Source organism: Pelophylax lessonae (genome assembly GCF_965119305.1).
Source record: "Pelophylax lessonae genome assembly, chromosome: 8".
NCBI classification, from domain to species: Eukaryota; Metazoa; Chordata; class Amphibia; order Anura; family Ranidae; genus Pelophylax; species Pelophylax lessonae.
In genome coordinates, this window is record NC_138775.1 from 213099385 (window position 1) to 213117471 (window position 18087).

Consider the following 18087-nt stretch of genomic DNA (forward strand, 5'->3'; position numbering starts at 1 on the left):
AACAAAGACCGACAATTTTGAAAAAGCAAAACAATGTTTTCCTTTAAAACATATCCAATAAAATTGAAATTTTTCATAAATTTAAGCCAGTATGTATTCTGCTGCAGTTTTTGGTAAAAAGCATATATTGATTGGTTTACGCGAACGGTACAGCATCTACAAACTATGGGATATATTTATGGAATTTTTATTAATTTTTTATTTTATGGCAGTAATGGGGCCGATTATCAGCTTATAATGGGACTGCGATATTGCGGCAGACAATCGGACTAGTGACACTAATACAGGGATCAGTGCTAAAAATATGCACTGTCACTTTACTAATGATACTAGCTAGGAAGGGGTTAAACAACTAAGGTGATCAAAGGCTTAACTGTGTGCCAAGCCAGTGTTTTTGTGTGTACAGTGTGGTGCTTTTACTGGGTGAAGAGATGGATTCTAGTCCCAGGAGCAGAGAGAATCCATCCCCTCCCTGTCAGAATGGTGATCTGCCTTGTGTACATAGGCAGATTCCCGTTCTGTGTGGTTTGACGATCAGCGGGTGCCAGGGGACATGAAGTGCCCGGCACCCGCAGAACGCCTTGTGGTGTCGAGAATGACAGCAAAAGCAGCCCGCCAGTTCCTGCGCAGAACTGCCACCCTGTACCAGTAAAACTGATATAGGGCAGTCAGCAATTGGTTAAAATGTTGCCTCTCCCTTGCTCCATATACATTTTAATACATTTTAACATAAATCACAATGTAAATACTTTTTTTTTCTTTTTCTCCTTTTTCTCCCCCCCCCCAAATTTTGATATGCGGTCACATGACTGTAATGCTCTGGCTGCTGGAAGGGAACTCTGCTCAAATGCAGTAACATTGCTGCTCTGTGAGAATTTTGCACTCACATGACTATATAGAAATATGTGGGGAAAAAAAAGTATTTACATTGTGGTTTATGCTAAAATGTATGCAGTACAATATGGAGGCAGCATTTTAAAAGTGGATTGATTGTTTAGCCTTCTACTTTTATTTATTTATATTTAAAAATTACCATGATTGTTAATAACTGCATAATTGCATTAAATGGTGTTTTTAATAGACGTCTGTAGTCTATTAAGAGACAGATTTTAACACTGATCTAACCAATTATTTTTGAAGGGTACTTGGTAGATGAACTGTGTAATTTTAGTTGAGTGAAATTCACTTGCACCTTGCCAGAAGGACCATGCGCAGTCTCGAAGCGTTCGATTATTTATGCCATGAAAATAAAATGATGACAACTTGATGCAACACCTGGAATGCTAGCTGTTTCTTTACAAACACAGACATTTGCTCAGGCAATGTAAAATGTGTTTTCCCACCTTTACTGGCAAAATCTGCAAGTGTGTTTTTATGAACAGCAGTTGCAATTCATTATGCTTTAAAATTCACAAACTATTGTACTTGTGAAACGTAACTGCTGTCAAAGGAAAAGTAGGGAAGCTACTGCTGAAAGTGACATCACCAAAACTCCGGCAGTTGGATTTCCGATGAGTTTTCCTAAAACCCTTTCTGAATGATCTGTGTAATTTAATGCTGTAGGCTGCACAATAATTAGATCTCTGTAGTTGATCACTTGTTGAAGTCATCATTAAGTCATTTGGCTAATGAAATCTCCAGGAATTGATTCAAGGATTGTTGGCAACCCACCAGAAAAGAGATTAAGGATGAAGCAATGGGAATTATGTATGGCAGGGATAAAGGTTATGGATGATGGGCGAAGAGGGAGAGAAGCGGGTTTAAAGATCTGGGCTTTGAGAAGAAGCACTTATGGATATAGCACACGCATGATTTTTTGACTTTATAGTTTCAATATATTTAACAGCTGAGCTTGTAATTACTTAAATAAAAACATTGCATTGTGCTTCTTTACTGAGGGCCATTATAACAGTTTTTTGGGTACAAATACATGGCAGTTTGTAGCTTGCTTTGGCATGATTTGACTTTCGTTTGGGGGTTTTAAGAAATGCGCAAAACATGGCTTCCACTTCTGACCGCTAACGCTGGCCCTACACATATAGATTTCGAAAACTAGATTCTAGATGACACCCAGCCCCTCCCAGCTGTTAAAGTGCCTGAACAGTGTCTTCATGACTTGATGCGGTAGCTGTTCAGCCAACAATTTTCGGGCCCGGCTCCTCTGATTTCTCAATTGAGGGATGCCGAGGGGGAGAAGTCTTATCAGTTCATCAATAACTGGCCAAAATTCAAACCATATATGGCCAGATTTAATCTCATACTGTAGTTGCTAAGATAATTAGTGACAAGAAAGCACCCATAGCACTTAAATCTCCCTTAGCTGAACAGCCTCTGGTCTTTTTACACTCAACTGCTGAACCCTAACAATTTACCACCCTTAGAAGTTAGAACGTAGTCCGGCAATGAAAGTTTACTTTTATACATACTGTATTATTTTAAAACTTTGCAGTGTAAATAGGTTTGGTGTTTTTAGGTATATGTCACTTTTTCGTTGCATTATTGTACACTTTTATTAAGGCCAGATAATAGTTTTAGTGCAGATCTTAAAGCCCCACTCTGAAGCCGTGGCAAGATGCCTGAATGCCTTTATCTGGCCCTTGGGGCAATATTCCACCAACTGATGCCAATGATGAAGCACTATTCTTTTTATGGATATCGACAGTTGGGCACTTCCTCCCATTAAAACCAATGAAGGGGTATTAATGCGGGGGCATTTTCTACTTCCACTGGCCACAGTCCGGCCCCCCTAAAGCCTGAAGGACAGTAAATTGGCTCTTTCTTTGCTTTGAAAGTTTGGAGACCCCTGTTTTCACTTCCTTCACTGGAGAATGACTGTTGGCCATTTATGTCAGACATATAAAGACCATTTATTTGCAAATCATTTTTCGTTCTAAAATGTTCTGGAGCAGGTTTGTGTGAGTAAGTGATCAGATGTTGGTAAAATATGCTACCATTTCACTGTCCATGTCCGATGAGGGCCGAGAAAAATTTCCAACTTGTCCATTCTACTCTTTACCTGATTATCAGCTGCTGATCTGATCACAGCAGCCACATACTTTGAAACATTCGAAGTTTGTGGATCCTGAAAATTCATGCCCATGTAAGGACACCTCCAGTCTACCAAGCAAATGGAAGCAGCAGCAGAAAGCATCTCAGCAGAGCTGACATAGGAGCTATTTCATAGGAGACTTTTACTTCACAAACGGCTGTAAAATGTTTATGCTAGAAAAGCCCTTTATTATACATGTAAGATTTGATCTCCATCAGGCAATCTACAGCTAAGTATTTTAAGCCAATCCAATAGTCCTTCACAAGTAAATTTGGAAGATGAACATATCTGAAGAAGTGATAGTTGTGGCCTTAAAGTGCAGAATGGGCAAATTAAATGGTTGATGGGCCTGGTTGCTACAACCAACAAGAATTGCTCTTCCTTAAAGTCAACATACCACAAGTCTGGGTCATTTAAGCTAAATATTTGGCGAAAACCTGCAGAAGCAGAGGCTGTGTCTGTCTTCAGTGGAAGCCTTATGCCTAAACAATCAGTAGGTCCGAAGATACAGATGGCTGAATTTATATGCAAATTTCATCATAAAAATATAGTTTGCTTTTAACCAGTCCTACTCTATAGGTCACAGAAACCACTCACGATATAATGACAACGATAATTTTATATAGCACTTATACAGTTATTTGCTTACATCTCTAAATTCTTTTAACCTGCAGTTTTAACCTAAAGTCAATTTCCCAGGAGGAGCCCTCAGCCAGGGCCTATTTGTTCGGGGTGGGCTTATGGGTGGCATTGGGGGGCAGTGACAGGGAAGAGCAGAAATCCTTTATCATTGCTGAAGCGGTCAGTATAGCTGGCAAGTCTGTTTGCATTTTTACAATAACAGCGCTGTAATACAACACTGGCAATGTGCTACAAATTGCTCTTCAGTAGATTGTTCATTTTCAACAGTCCAAGCTGTCTAGCACAGTGTTTCTCAACTCTGGTCCTCAGGGCACACTAACTGGCCAGGTTTGCAAGAAAACTGAAATATATCACAGGTGATATCATTTGCTGCTCAGTGATTGCAGTATTCTAGTCTGCATCTTCCCAAGTTAATACTTAAAATCTGGCCTGTTAGTGTGCCCTGATGACCGGAGTTGAGAAACACTGGTCTAGCAAATATGGCTGCTAGAGGGTTAAGACAAAACACCTAACACTGACAGAAGTGCTGAAAATTTTCAGGTTTTTTTTTTTTTTTTTTATTTAGGCTGGGCTCACACTGATGCAAATTATTCACATGACAGGAGAGTGGGACAGGCTCTCAGTGGGGAGCGGGTTCACACAGCTCCAGTGCGGCCGCGTTCCAAATTGTCTGGTGCGTCTTTGGCTCTGTTTGAGGTGCGAATTTAGGCAGAAATTCAGACCTGATTTGCACCTGAAACTGTAAACAGGGATGCACTGGACCTTGTGCTGCGACCCGCGGCCGCAGCAAATGTGAGACTCAGCCTTAGGGAATACCTTTATTCCAAATGGGGAAAAAAACTGCTGGAAAGTGTTAGCTGGAGTCAGACTTTAATTTGTTAGGCTGGCCATAGACACAGCGATTTTCTTTCCTGCAACCATGGCTCAGTGTTGATGGGGGAATCCCTCCTACAAAGCCATTGTTATTGCTAGCGGCTTTAACAGTTACATGCCATTAGTAATAATGGCATGTTAAACCCAGACAGGCTGGTTGTACCCAAGTTGATGGAAGTACATTCAGCCTGCCCATACATGGTTTGAATCTCCACTGGTTCCTGCTGAAGCGGCCAAGATTCCAACCGTCTTTAGTCATTTATGTAAAATCTATCTAAATTTACAATTTCCATCTAACACTACCCTTTCTACAGCTTGACAATGCTGCTGTTCCAAGGGTAGCTATGTTGGTCCTCCAAAGATGGTGGAGGATTGGGTGAAGTTACCCTAAGCCCCTGTTCACATGCAAGCGACGCTACTTCGCACCGCGACCTCCGAGGTCGCGGTGCGAGCAGCGCGCCGCGACCTCGGAGCGGCCGCCACGGACTTCATAACATTGAAGTCTATGGCGGTCGCCTCCTGGTCGCCCCAAAGAAGCTCCGGACCCTTTTTCTAAGTCGGAGCGACTTGTGTCGCTCCTATTAGAACGGGTCCGCAGCTTCCCTATGGGAGACGACCTACGGCGACCTGTGAGGCGACCAGGTCGCCTTAGTGTGAACGGGGCCTAAGGCATGAAGTGTTACTTCCTGGATCGCTGGGTGAAAATAAATGGGGGGGAAGAAATCAAAAAAAAACACAAATGCAGCCGCCACATCTAAGGTTTGGTAAGCTGCAATATATTTGATTTTTGTTTTTTGAATTGGATACTCTTTTTAAGTAATTTTATATACGTGAAGTTTTGACAACTGTTATGGGATCTAGAGACATTGCTTCAGGAAAAGGCTAGATGTGACAATACTTTTTTTTTTTATGATTGTTTACTTTGTATAATACACCGTTTCTGTTCTGTAGATTCATAGAAATACATTTGGTGTCACTGTTTTTAAGGTAGCTGCATATTTGCCTTCACTAGTGTTAAGCTTGTCTCATTTATTTATTTTATATATCTGTTGTGCCATGTATCAAAGCTTTCAGCCTCATTTTCTCATGTTACTACACTGTTGATTTCCTTGAATCAATCATTCTAAATACAAGCTATCATACTGCGTTCATCCACCAATCACTCGCTTATTGTTAGGTGTCCCCGGTCTGATCTATCTCTCCCTCTGTGTATGCCAGGCAGTTCCTAGCTTCGTTACATGCGGGCTTCCCTCTCTCAGGCAGAATTTGAGTGAGTTTACTGGCACATTTCATGCTTTCATTTTGTTTAGTGGGATTAACATATGCTGTCTGCAATATGCATTCCTGCATTTGTTAGCTCGATGACAGGTATATAGTGCTTTAATAAACATAAAAAAGAATTTGCTTCTCTAAAAAAAAAAAAAGCTGGCAGTGTAATTAGCAAAATGGGCAAATAAAGAAAACGGGAGGTTTCTATTTAAATACACATTTATGTTTCCAATAAGGAGTTTGATCCTTATGGTGGAGTTGCTACATACAATGACTATACCGGAAAGGGTTGATACTTTGAGAACCGTGCACTCTGTCTGAACATGCAAGTATTCGGAGAGGCTTGTATTTGCACAGCTTTGTCTTATGCACAGAATGTACAAAGGCAAGGACCCTATTAGGGGTGATTTTTGTAATAATAATGAGCAGCAGCTGATAAATCCAAAGTAGTCATTAGCCTGTCCAAACAAAGTTTTTATGAAAAAATTTCAAATTGTTTGCTATTCCATTCAGTAGTTAACTTCTGAGTTAAGGTGGTGATACACTTAGTAACCTATTGAATTGATTCCACTAATGGTGGAAAAAAAAGCACTGAAGCCGGAGAAAGCCAGGGAACTTGCATTTTTGAAAAGGATGTAAAAAAAATGTCTTCACTAGCATGTTTTATTTAAAGTGTCACTAAAGGAAAACCTTTTTTTCCTTCATTTTGGCTAGAGTAAGGCCCCTTTCACACGGGCTTTCCGATCCGCCTGCCAGTTTTTTCAAGCGGACCGGATCGGATGCTCCATGCAGCCCCATGGAGCGGCGGTGTCAGCGGTGACATGTCCGCTGACACCCGCTGCTATCCAATCCTGTCCGTGAAATCCGGACAGATGGAAACCCTATTTCCCATCCATCTGAAAGATCGGATAGGATCGGTTGAGAACGGACAGGCGGTCCGTTCTTATCCAATCTCCCCATAGAGGACAGCGGGGATCTGACAGCTCAGTCTCTGCACACAGAGCGGAGACTGAACTGTTATCCGCCTGCTCGGCAGGGATCGTCGGAACGATCCCCTGCTGAGCAGAACCGACTTCGTCGGGAGCACCGCCTGTGTGAAAGGAGCAAAGGGAGAGTTATAACCCCCCCCCCCCTCTTTTTATATGCCATCTATCAATTGCCATCCCAATGCGGAGCTTTACCTTCACTTTTGTCCCATAGCTAAAACAGGAAGTGAGAGGAAATCGCTCCAAAGTGAGGAAATCCCAGGTTGTTACCAGAACTAGGGCCCCCATTGGAAGATTTCCCCTCTATTCCTGTTTTGGTGTTAACCCCAAAATTTGGAATTTTCTTTTACTTTCACTTTTTATGATATTGGAAAACATGACAGTGAAAACCTTACAAGAGTTCCAAACCCCTCTCCACTCTATCCTAAACCTAAAAAAATTACTTTAGTGGTACTTTAACTGGCACGGAAGTGTGGCCACACAGAGGTCCTATTTTAATGTTTCATTTTGTTTTCTCACATATGACCTCAAAATGGAAATACACGTTAAGAGCTGGTTCACATTAGCACGACACGACTCCTTACTACTTCGGGGGCGACTTGTGCATTACATTGCACCATGACTTCGGAGCGACTTGCAGGGACTTCACATAATGGAAGTCTATGCAAGTCGCTCTGAGGTCGCCCAGAAATAGTACAGGACCATTTTTCTAAGTCAGAGCGACTTCTGTCACTCCTATTAGAACGGGTCCTGTAGCCGTCAATGGACCGTGAGGGAGCGCGACTTGTCAGGCTGACAAGTCGCGCTAATGTGAACCAGCTCGAAGTGGTCATAAAAGCAAACTTTGTTTTTTAGAATGAGGAAGGATTGACCATCTTATCAAGTTTTTATTTCTTTGTCCACACTGGGAAGATTCACCCACTGTTTGCCCTGGTGACCATTGTCACCAAGACAGAAGGCCATGGGAAATCCAGGTGATGTGAGGGTGAATCACTTAAACTTTCCAAGATGGGAATTCCCCTCACTTTCACTTACACTTCCTCTTGCATCCCTGGGCCATATGAGATCTTGCCTGCAGGGCACATATGGAATAAATATCCTGATGGGGCTTTTAACTCCTTCTCTTATGTATCCAAGACTAATAGAAAAGAAAGAATTTGCCTGTACAGTAATACCTTGGTTTGCGAGCATAATTTGTTCCGGAAGCATATTTGTAATCCAAAGCACTCTTATATTAAACCGAATTATATATAATACATAAGAAATAATGGAAACTCAGATGATTCGTTCCATAACCATTTATTAATGTAAAAATGATTATGGCAATACAAAATACAGTATAAAATGTACTGTGTAATTTGCCCCCCCCCCCTCCCCCCATAAAAAACCTGGCTGATCCGGCCAGTTTCTGCCCTCCTCCCTATATGCTGACCACGGTTAATCATGGCTGCTGAGCCCTGACATTGTGGTCAGCATACATGTCTCCGTCATCCCTGCACTGTCGTCCTCCCCCCTCCCCTCCCTGCTTCTGTGTGTGTCAGATTCTACCCCTCCCCGCTCCTGTGTCAGATGCCTGCCCCCTCCCCTTCTAATGCTGAATAAAAACTTTTATTATCTTATATAATACTCTGTTTTCCAATGCTAGCTGCTCATGTCACTGTTTTATATAAAAAAAAATGCTGACTTTACCCAATTTCAGAGCGCTGCTCAGCCGTCAAGTGACCGGCTGGCTCTCTCCTCCTGACGTCAGCGGGGGAATCCCGGCTCCACTCGCTGCAGCTGTCAGGCGGGGTAGAGAGGCAGTGGGTCAAAACACAGTGACAGGAGTAGCTAGCATTGGGAAACAAAGTGGATTATAGCAACATAGCCGTGTGGGTTAACAAACACTTAACATTGTGAGTGTCATTATTTTATTTTTATTTTATTTTTTTACATTAAAACTACTGCTCGGATATTGCTCGTATATCAAGACAGTGCTTGCAAACCAAGTAACCGTTTTAAAAAAAAACTTTGCTCGTCTTTCAAAAAGCTCGTAAACCGCGTTACTCGTAAACAAAGGTTTTACTGAACGTTCACTTTGAGAAGTAACTTTAAAAAATAAGAATGTTTCAGACAAGGGTTAGATTGCTGCAGAAAATATGCGTTTCAGGATGAAAACTTTTTATTCAGTTAAGAGTTTTCTAGTTTACCTAGTCTTCCATGAAGATCCTTACTATCCTTTGCTCTATTCCCACAAAGATCTTTTTGATCCATTAGCATAAATCTTTTGAAGCTGAACTCCCAGTGTGATTTTTTTTGTTGCATAGCTATATTGCTCCAGCCTGAACCAATGTAAGTATACTTATGCCATACCTGTGGAACCTCTATGGAAGCAGAGCATTATTGTAGTAGTCAGCTCTGCTACAGCGACCACTGTGGCCTTCTGGATCCTATTCCCATTGGCTGCCCTTCTGCATATTGAACAATGCTCACTCGGCACAGACAACTTTTACTGAATGCCCTACATTGTTTTCAATAAATAAGACTTTCTCTTATTTAAACCAGGTGGAGATTGAGATGTTACCACTCCATTAGTGTTCAACCAGTCAAAAGGGCAGTTACTCCACACAGAACAGTGAGGACCACTGCAATCACTGTGGTAGCCCCCAAGTACAACAGTGATCCCACAGGTATCAAATATATGTATAGTGACATTGGTCCAAGCTGGCCCCAATGTAGCTATGCAATAAAAACCATACCTATAGTTGAGTTTTAATATCAATTTATTTATTTCTCCCTCCAGATTTAATGATCATTAAATAACAAATGTGCCAGTTCCTTCATTGCCATGGATGCTTCTGTGCTTCCTAAAACCATCATGCACCATTTACAAGATGGGATAGTGAAAGTGTCAGGAACTAAAATTATGAAAGGTTCTAAAAAGGAAAATTGTGTAGGGTTTTCAAAAACTACTTAGAGATTTATCCTCATCACATCTTAAAGTCAAACTGTTTCACTTCTGTTGCAGTAAGGCAGGCATGTTCAACCTGCGGCCCAGAACCGCAGGCAATGCGGCCCACTGCCCCCTGACAATTTGTTTTTGCTGGGGAGGAAGGAAGTCGTGTCGGGGGCACGGCCACAGCAGCTTCCAACTAACGGTAGGCAGAGACTACCTCGGAGGGGAGGGGGGGGGGGGGAGTCGAGCATGTTTAGTGTTTCTGATTTTACCACCATGACCACTTCAAATCACTGAAGTGGTCATGGTGGTTAGAGTGTTCCTTTAATATCTCTCAGAATAAGTAAACCTCTGTATACCGATTCCATTTAATTTGATCATCCTCTAGTTGTGTTAAGTTAGGTCGGGGGGGGGGGGGGTTTGGGGGCGGCGGCACGGGAAGGGTGTGGCGGCATTTTATTATATACCCCAACTATAGTATATATTTTATGCCGCCCGAGAAAATTTCTCTACACTCAATGTGGCCCAGAGAAGACAAATAGTAGCATACTTGCATGTTAGGGCATGCTCCCCCAGTGCAGACAGATCAAGGTTGTTCCTTGCTGTACTTTGCTGCTCCACCTGCCCCCATCCTCTCTTGATTTTCTCCCAAGGTTCCAGTTTCTCCTCTTCGGTCTTTGGTTGGCCACTAATTATGTAACGCCTGTGCATAAGTTCCATCACCCTGGCTTCATTCTCAGAAACCTACTGATGCCTGGAATGGATCAGCAATGTGCTCATGCACCAGGTGAAGTGTACACAATATTTTATTAATATCCTTGATAGGAGACCTGAAAAAACTCTGGTCTCCTAGTATTTCTAATGTGAGTTCCTGTGAATGTTTTAGAGAAACTTGAGCTACTTAGCATGAGAAGTACAGTATGTTCAAGCGATACGCGAGTAAAGTATTTAGAGCAAATTGATTGGGTTTTCCCAAACATCTCATTAGCTAATATGGTAGCTATTAAAGGTGCAAGTTGGAGCGTCACAAATTATAGCTATTTAGAAAGCACCTTCCTAAAACCTGGAAATGCTGTTAAATAAGTACATTTTATTTTTCATTATTTTTTCAGTAAGCGGTCCATGACCATACAGATGAGCAATAGGTTTATTTTATTTTACCTTTTTCGAAAATTTCTTGTTTGCCAAAAATAAAAGTCATGTTGGACAGAGGATATTTTCAAGTCTGCAGATAATGCAAATGAGTACCTATTTGTGCTTTTTTATTACTATTATTATGCAGGATTTATATAGTGCCAATAGGTTGTGCAGCGCTTTACAATATAAAGGGAGACAATACAGCAGCAATACAAAAGGGTTAGGAGGGCCCTTATTTCCTAAAACTTGAATTTAGTTAGCAGTATATACATTGCATTACAACATGGTAGATCTGTTGGCAGTGAAAACCTTGCGCTTATGGTATAGTATAAATAAATAAATAAATAGTGTATGTGCAATTAGTAGCTGCTTGCTGCAAGTTAAAGTGCTAGTGCCTTTAAATTAATGTGAACCCGATATTGCAGCGCTGCTTATTAATAAATATGTAAATTGAATAAAAAACTTTGTACATGTTTGCACATTTGCACTAGTTTATATATATTTTCTGCACATGTTTTACATATTCAATTTACATATTTATTAATAAGCAGCGCTGCAATATCGGGTTCACAACATGGTAGATCTGTTACTTTTGCATTGTATGAAAACAAGCTATAAGCTGAAATTGATGTGTAATAAAGCCTGTAAAAAGAGCAGCAACATGGAAGACTTACCCATACAAGCCAATCAGAATCGAATCGATCCCTATCCTTTAATGGGACCAGGCAGATATGAGTGCTACAAGGAAGCACATAGTATACTTTTCTCCTCCAAATGCTGGCATTCAGTTGATACTGTATGTAAAGTAGCAATAAACATGGACTGTATTGCCAGTGGCCGCTATTCAGTTTCATTTCTTATAAAGATCTGCAAGAGCGATGGCTACACCTTTGTGTACAAAACCTGAGTGGATTGCTCTTGCAGGGCCACCAGTTCGAAATTTCATCCAGTTCATTAGAGAACGGGCTCAAATTTAAGCCGTCTATGGCCAGACTATGAGTGGCTATGGTTTGTTAGATGATTCACGAAGGCAAGCAAGCCATAGACTGCTTGAAATTTGTCTGATTGCTGATAATTAGGCTGGCATTCGAGGTGCTGGTAGCCCTGCGAACACCAGCCAGCTTGACAAATGGTCATTTAAAACCTGACTATAAGCTAATTAACACAGTCCTAGTTCGGCAGCACCACTGTATTCAGGCAGCCAAAGCTGCTTAATTACAATAGATGACAGTGGAGATTCCTCCATCCATGCTGTTTAGTGTGGGTAGATCACGAGAAAATAAAATGGTGTATGGCTAGCTTAGAAATACTGGGCTGCTGTCTGTAACTACAGCAAATGCTCCCATTTATTCACTCTGGGTGAAAAAAGGAATTCTCAGTCTTGGTGTAAAATACATACAGCATTTATCAGTTGTATATCTGGATGTCTAGTCAAAACTCAGAAGTCTCCTGGTAAAAGCAGAGCTCTTCGGAGTTGATACTGTAAGCGCAAATGCTTAAGGACGAATATCTAGGCAGGGCGAAATTTTTGGTATGTGCATCTATAGGTCATACTGTGCTGCCAGTCTCTTAACCAAGTTATTTACATTTTGTATATTATGAATGTGTATGTTTTTTACATGTTGTAATTTCATAGTTACTTTTTAACTAAAGGTTTGAGCAAGAAATAAATGTAACAGTATAATTATATAAGAGGCAATCTGAGGACTACACAAGGTTCATGCATTGCCATTTGATCAATCGGTTTGCAGTTGTACACATTGCTCACTAACCCTGCAGTTAAATGCTTTTTCATTCTTATGCCAATGCCGAGCTCAGGGCTGATATCCTTGAAATTGCTGGTTTTGTGTTGTGTTTCATTCAGGGAACAAACAGACGGAACGCGGCGCAGTTCAACCACAAAACAAAATGCAGTTCCTGTCGCCACAGAACCTCGGTTAGTACGCATGGTCTTCAGGACACGTGCACGTCAGTTTGGTTTCAGTTTTGTGGCTATTTTGTGGTTTCCACCGTTGGTGTTAACATTTTATTTTGGGTGCTTATTTTTATTTCCATCCATTTCTGTCAATCCATGGTTTAGTTTTGGTGTTTGGAGGATGCCAAATTAAAAGGTAGACTGTTCCAAAAGGAATATAAACATACAAAAATACACTGGTAATTTGTGAGATTTTTACAATTCATCCCAGAGGTGCAACCATGATACTGTTTATATTACAAATCACCAGAACACATTTTCTAAACTCTAACAGAATCTGAGGGTTGGTCTGGTGACATCACATTTTTTGAGTTGTGTACTAGTTTGCTTAAATATCTCCCTTAGTAATCACAATGTAAATAAGAACGCAACATGGGCAGAGACCATTTTTTGAGCTGTTTATGTATTTTGTGATCGTGGCTGTTTTTTTTTTTTTATACTGTAGGTAAAAAGTTTTATCCACTGGAAACATTTTAAAAGGGGTTTCTTTACCCATTTTGTAAATGTTTCTCACTTTCTGCTTAGCTGGTTCTTGGACAGTTGCCTTCATAACGTAGTGTTGTGAGAACGTTAAACTTGCAACAAAGAACTAGGAATGCACCCCTATGTGCTTTCCTAATTCTTTGACTCACTCCACTGTCAAAATGTTTGTCAATGCATACTAGTTTTCAGGGGTGGACTGACAACTCATGGGGCCCCCGGGCAATCAGAGATCATGGGGCCCCCTGTGTCCACACTCAAGCCACACAAAGCCCCACCTACAAATTGCATTTCAGCCACATAGAGTGGGCATTTAAATATCTACCACAGCATAGCCTGCATGGAAGTTCCTGGCTTCTTTCTGTAGTGTGTAGCCTCTCATGGGGCCCCCTATTGACCCTGGGCCCTCAGGCAGTGCCCTAATCCCCGAATGGTCAGTCCGCCCCTGCTAGTTTTTTAAATACATATTTTGGTCTTGGCACCTAATCTTCAATGATCTCCGATTATAACAGGGTTTATTGACTACAGAGAAGTTCAGTCAGCTAAAATCTGTTATCAGTCAACTTTCACCATATTGAGTAAAAAAAAAGAAGTCAAGACCTAAGTTATGTAAGCGCACAGCCGCTTGCATTTGCCACCCATAGGCATACATTGCTCCCAGTTTTTGATCAGTACAGTAAAACCTGTGTGAAAGGAGCCTGAACCTATTAGAACTGGGAACTATTAATAATCCATGAAACATATACTGCAATTTTTTGTAAGACTGGATTAATTTGTTTCTCGCTTCTTAATGTACTTCTTTTGCAAAGGCTGTTTATTTCCAGACATTGGAATTAATGATGTATAGGTACATAAAAAAATTATTAAATACTATTTTTAGTTAATGTTAGGCAGTTAACATAAAACTTCCCTTTTAGGACAAAAGCTCTCCTCCCCAAACCAATTTTTTACACTTCCAGGATTTTAGTAAACACTGTTGCAGTTTTTGTTTTTTTTTTCACCTTTTTTTGTATTCTGTAGAAACTGAGTCAGGACAATGCATTAAAACCTAACTCCATGTTCAATGTCCCTTTTATAACATTTGTTTGTATCAAGCTGACCTAAACAAACAATTTCCTTCACTAACAGGTTCCCTTGCCAAGCACACTATTTTAACTGCATGTTGCCTCGGGTACATGCAGTATACAGCGCTGTGTTCTGGTAGTGGCAAGGGACTTCTCGTCCCACTCTGGGCATAAAATATAGTCGGACTGAGCATTGCTCAGCTATTCACAGGGTGATTTGTATTCTATGAATACAAAGCTTCCTCTGATCAGTTGAGTCGTAGATTGAAACAGCATGCAATGTCAAGCTGCAGCTACCAAAGCCGGCATAATTTTAGCAAGCGTAAATGGATATATTCCAGAGATAAAACTATAATCCTGCCACTTTAGAAAACTCTGATTAGGCCACATCTGAAGTATTCCGTCCAGTTCTGGTCACCAGTCCTCAGAAGGACTGTATTGCAGCTGGAGAGAGTCCAAAGAAGGGTAACTAAATTAATAAGGGGACCTCAAATATGAGGAACGACTACAAGCACTAAATTTATTCTCACTGGAGAAGAGATACTTGAGCTGGGACATGAAATAATTTACAACTACCTCAATGGTGATCCCAGCATGGGAAATAAAACTATTCAGTCCCAGGGAGTGTAAGAGGACACGGGGCCACACAATGAGATTGGAGGAGAAGCGGTTTAACCTTAAGCTGCGCAGGGGGTTTTTCACTGTCAGCGCGATAAGTATGTGGAACTTTTTCACAAATCGTGGTGTCAGTGGGAAGTATTGATAGTTTTAAAATAATCTTGGACATGCATCTTGAACACAACATACAGGGATATAGGAAATGATTATTGACACTGACACATGTACACCAACACAGGTTGAGCTGGATCGACTGTTGTTTTTATTCAACCTTACCTATGTAACCATAAACATCCTCTGCCCACCTCTCTGCGTGAATGCAAAGCTTCCTCTGATTAGCGGAGTTGTAGATCCAAACATCTTCAGCCAATCAGGGGAAGCTTTGTGTTCATCTGCTGCTGGAACACAGTGCTGTATACTGTATATATCTGAGGCTTTATACAGTTACAGTAGTTACCATACAGTTAATACAGCACATTCAGCAAGTGTACCTGTTGGTGCAGTAAATTATTCATGTAGGCCAGCTTGGCCCAAACGAGCTACAATGTATTTTTCAAGGGGCAAAAAAAACATGGAGTTGGGTTTTAAGTTTTTTTTCAGATGACTAAGTGGTCTAAGTGAGAGTCTACCTATTAAAATCAGTCTGTTATAGTAAGAGAACATCTGCATATTGGAATCCCTATGGAAGTGCAAAACCCATACCAGGATACGAAAGTTAACTGCAATAAATCTGTTGGGTTAACTAGGGGATACCTAAAATGTTACCTTAAAGTGCATATAAGGTTAAATATTCTACAGCATGGGAGGTGAAAAGAGAAGCACCTAGTGGGACACACATGGCAAAAAATAGACAGTGATATTCCCATTCCCTTCCCTATCTAAAATAAAAACAAGTTTGACTTTAATTATACTCTAAGCTCTGTGCAGACTTGAGGAAACGCAGTCAGCTAATTATATGAACAGGATGGTGATCTCTTGGAGTGTTGTTTACAAGGCCAGTGTACAGTATGCTCCCATCAGTGCTGTGGTTGCAATAAAGTGACCTTTTTAATTTTTTGACAGCTTACGAAAATTATTGCGGTCTCCAGGTTGAAATAGGAAAGTCATTTATATTACATTAAAGGAAACTGTTCAGATAGAAATTTGGAAGCTGCCATTTCTGATTTTGTATTAGAAGACGTCTGTTATCTGTAGTCTTGCCTTTCTACTTAATGACATAGTGGCCCAAAACAAGCATGTGCATATTTGCTGTCCTGATGCCTGACATGTATATATTTGATCTAGGTCAGTGACCCGTCAAGTACGGAAGGGATCAGAATGACAGCAGTGAAGCTTGAAATTTTAAAACCAAGTCTGCAATGGAACCACTATATTTCCATCCTGGCAGGCTTCTCTTTAAACAATAAAATGACTTGTGTCCCAATTTTATGGGTTTTTTTTTTTTTTTTTATATATAATTAAAAGCCAAGTTGAAGATGGCTACCTGACGAATCTAGTTAAAACTGTCAATTTGATTGTGTTGATTTTGTATACTTGGGGCTGTCAGCCAAACTATGTAGCTTGAAATCCATACATGCATTTTTCACTAACCCAATGTTTTTGGGGTGTTTTTTATCTGATTTGGTGTTGGCCAAAGGACACTTTAATATTTTGAGAGTTTTTGAAATTTTATGAACCATGCAAGTTTACATCTTAAGACCTTATTAAAATGGATAAATCAAACTTAAATATTTTGTGTACATAAACTGTGTGTATTTTATAACAGTTCTGTTTAGAAGTATTGATTGGCTGTGTTATGTGGACATAGAATGTGTATAATATGTAAGCCAGATGGAGCCGGTCAGTTGAATCTGGGAGTCAGGATATTTGGGGGGGGGGGGGGGGTAGAAATATCACCCACAGCAGCAGTAGCATATTACGAACATACATTATCTATGAATACTAGGAGTATCTAGTAGAAAATCTCTTTGCTTATTACACATTTAATACTTTTAAATGGATCAAAACTGAGGTTTAATTGACTTGTCATGAATTTCTTTTTTTTTTTAACCCATGGTAAACTGACATGCATTTATATGCCATTTAAGGGAAATTATCTCAGGAGCATCCTACATTGCAATATTTTACAATGTAAAACTGCTACAACTGTTAGTCTATCTACAAAAATAAAAATCCCAAACCTGCCTACCTATCTTTAATATATATATAATTGGAATTACCAATATTTTTGTTATATTCCACCTCATTTTAGATCCAAAACCAATATTTCTGCACCAGAGTATGGACAGTTGGTTGGTGGCCACAAAAAATTATTACATTTTTTAGACTGAGCTATGTGCATGCTTGGTAGTCTACGTTGGGTATTTTAGGATATACTTGTCTTTGTAGATACAGGACTGCCACATATTTTCCCCTATCCTTAATACAGGATCAGCCCTCTGGTGCTGACCTTTTTAGATTGGGTGGCATTCTTCATTATATAGACTTAGCAAAACAAAATGATCCTTTAAATACATCTTTTGTGCCAGTCTTTTAAAATATGATAGTTTATTGATTGTAAGAGTTTAACGCTTACTCTTAGGGTAAAGATGACTAGTTAGGTGTATCCTTTTAAATGAAAATAATACTGCCCTGTATGGTGACTTTGCAGACTATGAGTTCAATGTCTCCTGTAACAGACTAACAAATGGCCACGTGGGTGACTCCAATTCTGGTGCTGAAATAAAATGACATCCTCCGTTTTGATGCAAATTCAGCAAACAAATCCTTAATACCTAACATAACCTAGAACATTCAGTCTGAGAAGAACTAATCCTCCTTGTACTAAATATGGTCTGCATTCACCTGTTGCTCTCTCCTCCATTTTATGCTTATGTAACCTTTTTTCATACGGTTTTCCTTTCTACTTACCTTTTATACTAACTTGTTTCTCATACCCACCTTTCACCTTCCTGTTTCACCCCAACTGTGCATGTCAAGCCTCTTCTCTTCGGGGTTTGAACTTCCGTCTTTCTATGATTCAGGTGCCTCACTCTTTCCTTTCCAGGTTCCTCCAGTTC

At 40.3% G+C, this 18087-nt stretch overlaps 1 protein-coding gene across 4 annotated transcripts in view; it reads left to right on the forward strand.

Annotated features, from left to right (window-relative positions):
• LOC309561733 (pre-B-cell leukemia transcription factor 1) overlaps window positions 1-18087 on the forward strand; it is a 274761-nt gene that overhangs the window by 240001 nt on the left and 16673 nt on the right. For 2 of the 4 annotated variants that reach the window (XM_082265729.1, XM_082265731.1), the window contains exon 7: window positions 12756-12827. The exons of the other annotated variants lie outside the window; for them this stretch is intronic. In XM_082265729.1, coding sequence (XP_082121855.1) covers window positions 12756-12827 — 72 coding nt within the window. The remainder of the gene's footprint in view (window positions 1-12755; window positions 12828-18087) is intronic. 4 annotated transcript variants of the gene reach the window in all.